This window comes from Mytilus trossulus, chromosome 6 (genome assembly GCF_036588685.1).
Source record: "Mytilus trossulus isolate FHL-02 chromosome 6, PNRI_Mtr1.1.1.hap1, whole genome shotgun sequence".
Taxonomy (NCBI): domain Eukaryota; kingdom Metazoa; phylum Mollusca; class Bivalvia; order Mytilida; family Mytilidae; genus Mytilus; species Mytilus trossulus.
Genome location: NC_086378.1, coordinates 2819761 through 2826644, shown reverse-complemented (window position 1 = coordinate 2826644; position 6884 = coordinate 2819761). Strand labels below are relative to the sequence as shown.

The following is a 6884-nucleotide window of genomic DNA, read 5'->3' as shown; positions in this document are numbered from 1 at the left end:
GCTTTAAAATAGGAAATATATCGTTTGTTTAATTTGCAAATAATTGACACTGAACAAATTAAAAAAATTGGAGATTGGTTTCGAGATCGAACCATTTACCTATTTACGAAAAAGATTTAAAACACAGCCATGTCAGATTCAGATGCATGGAGCGATATCCAAGCTATCAAAAGCAAACAAAGTAGCCTTAGAGCTAAAATGCTCCAGAGACGAAAAGAAAGAGAGGGAATTGCAGCCGAAATAACCAAGTCTAGCATCTCACCAACAACAAGTAGTGAAGGTGAAACACCATTGTCTTTTTCGGGTCTCACTAATTAGCGACAACAAGCGTCAACAAACGACAACAAGCGACAAGAAGCTACAAAAAGACTATTTAGCGACAAGAAAACATTTTTTTTATTAGATATAAAGAAATTTGTATGCAATGGTTTTTTTTAAATTTGCGAGCAGATATATCTAATCAAAATGTTTTATTATAAAGATAGACGAAGAAATGAAACATTTGTGAGGAAGAAAGAGATTGTGAAGTATATATTAGTATATTGGTAGATGAAGAAATTAAACAATTTTGAAGAAGAAAGAGATTGAGCTTCTTTTTTTTTTTTAAATATGAAGAATATGCACGAAAAGAGTTTTAAAAAACAAATTATAAGATAAATAATATGTTCTAAAACACATGGAAAAGTAATCTCATAATACAATAATTAAACGTAATACTGGCTGTTATACATAATAGATGATAAAATAAATATGTAAACAAGTTGCTTTCTTTAAAAAAAAGAAATGCAATCGTAAACCCAAATGCTTGTTTGGCATTATATATATATTAGATAATTGTTTAATAAAGATGTATTGTCTTATATTACTTTTGTTTAGATAAGAATTAGAAACTGACATTGCCTGTTTACTTAATGTAATACTGGCTTCACACATCAACGTATAGATCTGACATACGTCGGCCGTGGTAAAAAAATCATGCACGCTACCAATACACTAGTAATTTTAATGCATTCAACCTGTCAATCATATCTGTATCGTGTGCACAACGAGCTTTTAAAAAGCGTGTATTGGGTGTGCGTAAAGCGTACCTAAGCGTTTCTCCTAGTCTTTCTACATTCTGCAGGTCTGTCTATATGTCAATGTAGGTCAATAAGTCTGTCACATTCGCCCGTCTGTTTACATGCTTACCAGTCCGTCTATGTCCACTGGTTCGTCTACATGTTCACTAGCTTTGAAATAGCTTTCGGTAAGTGCGATTATTTCTGTGATTTGTGTCTATTGTTTTTATGTAAGTGATTATTGTGCACCGTACCCATATTTTTAGGGACGCGAATTGCAACTGATATTTTACATTTTTTTCTTGCGATGTGTTGTCCTTAAGGTTTGGTTCATTTGGGAGGGTTGGGTTTATGGCCACCACATTGTTTATGTGCCAATGGTCGTGGCATTTAATAGCCGACTAAATAGTGTTTTGTTTTTAGTTTTGGAGGCCGCTCGGTCTTAAAGACTTACTACCACGTCATTGTAACTCTGGTTGGTACTTGTCTCATTAGTGGTCGATCCTATGCACCTTTGAGGCAGGTGGGATATTTTTGTAGATCTTGTACAGCTCAAACTAATGGGAGTAGTTCCTGTACTCTTATGTCTAGTCCCATGTTGCATGGTTGGAGAGGATGTAATATCTTCTGTAGGTTTGATGAAGTTTCACCCGTATCGGACATTTTCTCCTGAATAAAAGCTTTAAGGCGACTACTAATTTTGTATGCAATGTGCCCTTAACGTGTCTCAAACTTATCTGTAGCGTTTTCAACGCTCGTGTAGCGTGTATATTATGTGCGTGACAAAAGCTTGAGCTGAGTGATTTTTTTTATGTTCCATTAAAATTTTCCTGAAGTAAAAGCGTTCACCAAGTGTATACCTTTGCATTTCGACGTACTTCAAACTTATGAATCGCGGGTTTAAAGGCTTGGGTAGCGTTCCTCTGGTGAGCAACTAAGTAACGCATACGATGATACGGACTTTGATAATTTTCTTTTTTGACTGAATGTTTTACATTGTCATTTCGTGGCCTTTTATAGTCGACTATGCGGTACATGCTTTGCCTGTTGTTGAAGGTCGTACGGTGACCCATAGTTTGTATTTCTGATTTCTGTGTTATTTTGGTTTCTTGTACAGTGTTGTAGATAGTTGTCTCATTGACACCAAACCATATCTTCTTTTTTATTTTCGATATCTTATCTAAGTCTGCTAAAAATGCATGCATGATTCATTTTAGGTTATCAGTCGTAATTAAAGTGGCACATTCAATTCGTTGTTTCATTGCTTGAAGTATAATTTTTTACATCTGCACGGTCAAATGTGTATTTTTTAAAAATAAATTTTAGATTTAGATTTCAGTCACGGTTATTTTTTCCCCCTTCTTATTGAATATCTATACTTATCAGTCGCATTTTAATGACGAAAAGGATTCAGAGGTTATTATGTGACCTCCTTGTTTTAAAAAAAAAGTAAATAATGTTGCAATATTTAAACAAAGAAAATAACTTTAAATTTGCAATATTAATGAAAATAAATACGGACATAACTTTCATAATTAATTTAAACGTTATTTTCGATAAACGATTTTTTTTTTTAAATCCTTATTTTACACCTATTTGAGGCACGTATTTATGATTATATTTCCATGTCCTTGGTCTATCCTAGACGTAAAATTTCAAAAAGTGCTTATACTTTTTTTAAAGATTTTATTTTAAATTGTTCTCGTTTCAAAATATTTGATTTTTTCATATTCAATAACTATTTTATTTTATTTTTAATAACCATTTTTTTTTTTATTAAAGTTGCAATATTTAACCAAAAAAAATAACTGTAATTTTAATCATATGCAACATGTGCAAGAAAGACTTCCTTTTAATTTCGGTATAAAAAAATAAATAGCTTGCTTTTAAACAACAGGTACATCTTCACTAAACGTAAAATCTAAAATAAAATGCTACTAAAACTCTTTCTAAAGATTTTATTTTTAATTATTCTCGTTCAGAATATAAAGCGCATTGTTTACATGAAATCTTATCTCATATCTAAACACAGCTGGTTACATCATTTGACTAATTAAAATAATACGCATGTAGGTTAATATTAGCAGCTTGTAATGGTGTGCAAGAAAATATTATATCATAATAAATTTCAGATCATACGTAAAATATCTCTATAGCAACTTAAGATGCCAATGCATATTCAACAGATTAGTAAGCTATTGCGCCTGCATTTGAAAGGTGGTCATAGATATTGCGCATGTATTTGAAAGGTGGTGATAGAAAGAACAGAAGTGTTCCGAATAACATCCAGTGTTCCGAAAGACTACATCACTCGTCCAATATATGCTGCGTAAACCCTCAGGGGTTTACGCAATAATGTTTCATTTTTTTCTATCAATTTTAACTTTCTTGTCGCTAAAATTATTTTCTTTTGCATATTCTTTAAATATTTATTGCAATAATTAATTTTAATTAAAAAAAATATGTTTTCTTGTCGCTTGTTGTCGCTAAAATAATTCTTGTTGACGCTTGTTGTCGCTAAAATTCTTGTTGTCGCTAATTAGTGAGACCGTCTTTTTCTCATTGAAATTGTCCATTTTGCCACTAAATATTAGCACATCAAATAACTGACCCATATCATTTTTTTTCATTATTGTCAATGTCGATCTGATCGCTATTTGTACGCCATTACTAAGGGTAGTAATGGCTGATACCGTCAGGCGTCAAACGGTAATTTTCAGCTACTATTAGAGTCAAATTGGTTAAAATTTTACCGTGATTTGTCAAAATATCCTTACAGTTATTTGTCAGAGGACTCATATAAATATCGTTAGTGTCATTTTGGGGGAAATTTAACGTGATGTGTTAAAATCAGTCTATATTTTTTTTCGTCCAACAGAAAGTGTACATTTTATCGTTATACACCAAAAATTTTTGTTAATGTCATTTGGCTCTAGTTTTTACCGTTATTCCTCATGCCATTACTACCATCATTACTGGACATCACAAAGGTTCCTGTAAAAATGATCTTGGTTGCATTGTCAATGGTCAGATCATGGAATATGTTTTTATACGTCATATATGAATTAGTGCTATGCATACTTTTTCAACAGAAATTGGGACATCAGACACATTTAAAAGATTGTATAATTTTCCTGTCCCCCGGAACAATGCATTATCAAAAGCACATAAACGGATGAGTCAACAGTCAAGTTTTTTTTATTTATGGCTAATTTTTTACTTATTTATTTAAGGAATTACTGTAATATTTTTTCTGTCTATGAAGAAATTACATAAAAAAATTGGTGCACACTGAATAACGCGTGTAGCAGGTTATTTCACAGTGTGGACCACATTTTTTTATGTTATTTGGAATAGACAGAAAAAATATTACAGTCATTTCTTATAATTTAATTCTAAATTTCATTTTAAACCGTAGAAAACCATGAAAAAACGTTGATGACATCACGGTCACATGACTAAATTATGTCTATGGGCTCATAACAAAATAACGTCAGCCAATCAGAAGATGTGTTACATCCAAAATTAAATCATTAGATTATGTGATTTATAATTAGAAACTAATATTTTGTTATAAATAGGTTACTTGGAGAAATTTTATCATTTAAAATGAAATGAGTATATGTTTTTTGTTCCCCACATTAGCAATGAGGGGGAAATAGAATACTGGCTTGGAGCCTCAGTCTGCAGGTGGTCTAGTCTTGTAAGCTCTCACACATCTCATTGAAACAATTATTGCCAGTCAGAATCAACTTTATGAAACTTATATATCAGGCTTTTTTATGTAGATTAGACCGTTGGTTTTCCTGTTTGAATGGTTTTACACTAGTAATTTTGGGGCCCATTAATGAGCCTTATAGCTAGTTGTTTGGGTGTGAGCCAACTTCCAAGGCTATGTGTTGAAGGCCGTACATTGAACTTTAATGGTTTACTTTTATAAATTGTTATTTGGATGGAGAGTTGTCTTATTGGCACTCATACCACATCTTCCTATATCTATTATATCAGAAATATTTTTGATACTTTAGAAAATGAGTGCTGTTCAAATTTTTTTAAAAGAGTTATTCCCCTTTGAAATTTTAATTATATTGAAAATCACATTACATTTACTCTAAAGCAATTGCTATAAAGCCTTCATTTCTCTAAGATATAATAAGAAACATATTGGAAATCTGTTCTGTTCTTTTTCTTTTTTTTTGTATATTAGTAATAATAATGACTTTATTTAAAGAGGGTTACTCAATTAGCATTCACTAAATACAATCTACCTTGATGCCCTCACAAACAAAACACATACATTTATACTTCTAACAAATAGAACAGATAAATACAATTTTTGAACATATAACTAAACTTTCTAGATGATTGTCTGTAGAAAAAGAGATACAGATTAAGTCTGAATTTTGGTGGTGTCACTGTTAAAGAGTTCTGTCTCTTCACACATTGAAAAGTTGCTGAATGTTTTGTTTCCGTTCATTTACAAATGTCTTACTTAAGATTGCTTCTACCAAATGTTATGAAACTTATACACAATACTTATTATCACAGATCATGATTGAGGAAATTTGGGTACCATCACACTTTTCAAACCGTTTTGTCCCTTTATAACTTTATGTGATATGCAAGCAGGGGCATCGCATCATCTGTGTCCAATGGTCAAATTCCATATACATTTATATATTTATTTTGTATATGTATTATGTAAGTCTCTTCATATTGGAATCAATACCAATAAAAAAAAAATTGAATTTAAATAAAATTTTGATACCATGAACTTATATTTTACAGATACAAAGAGCCAATCAGAATCATCCAGCCCTGTTAAAGCAATACCATCTACTTCCTCCAGTCCAGTAAAGTCCATACAGACTGCCGAACCTACAAAGATAGACCCTGTCTTAGAGAAGAAAGTCATGTTGGCCCTCTGTGACATAGACCTAGACATACCCTGTAGTTCTAGTGTTATAGCCGAACATTCATCTAAAATACTCAAACAGACTGTTAAACTTGATGTCGTGGAAGAATTACTTAAAAAATTTGCTGGACAACAGCTGATTAAGTAGGTGAAATTAGTATGAATATGATTAATGAAATGAAATATGGGCTATATACATATGATATTGCTATACATGTAGCAACAACACATAAACAAAAATATCTTAAATCTTAAATCCAAAGGAATAATGATTTACTGCCCCTTTTGGTAATTATATCTGTTTCTTTGGTATTGCAAAGGTGTTCTCGTGGTAGAGTGCTTGTCCTTGAATTATAGAATACACAAGATAGTGAGTTTTATCCCTTGCTGGTATAAACTTAAGACTTTAAAATTGATATGTGCTGCTTATTTTCCAAGCTAAAGCTTACAGCATTTTGTAATCTGAGCAAGACTGGTTGTAATCATGTAGTAAGTGCAGGATAACATGTTGAAGTGACCTGTTAAGAATCCATCTCAACCTGTTACATTGTGTTAGTGTAGGCAAGGCATGTATTTCTATGACAATTTTCACGACAGACTTTAGACAGCAATCAATCAATCAAAACATTATACATGCAATTTACTTTAAATACCAATTTTAAGTTATATGAATAGAAATCTAAAACATTCAAAATATTTAAATCATGTATAATCTTTTTCAGTATAACAGTGAAAGAAGACAGCTCAGAAGATGAACAAGGCAAAATAACAGTCAATAGTATGGATATAACTAAGGTATAAAATTGAGAATTGAAATAGGGAATGTGTCAAAGAGACAACAACTCGACCATAGAAAAGACAACAGCAGAAGGTCACCAACAGGTCTTCAAAGTAGCGAGAAATTCCAGCAC

The 6884-nt window shown here is 31.8% G+C and overlaps 1 protein-coding gene across 1 annotated transcript in view; it reads left to right on the top strand.

Annotated features, from left to right (window-relative positions):
* The first annotated feature begins 33 nt into the window (after nt 1–33).
* The window catches only part of LOC134720590 (N6-adenosine-methyltransferase subunit METTL3-like), a 31697-nt gene continuing 24846 nt past the window's right edge, over nt 34–6884 (top strand). Inside the window, exons 1-3 of the mRNA XM_063582931.1 lie at nt 34–280; nt 5847–6117; nt 6696–6768. Of these exons, the coding sequence (XP_063439001.1) occupies nt 130–280; nt 5847–6117; nt 6696–6768 (495 nt within the window). The 5' untranslated portion in view covers nt 34–129. The remainder of the gene's footprint in view (nt 281–5846; nt 6118–6695; nt 6769–6884) is intronic.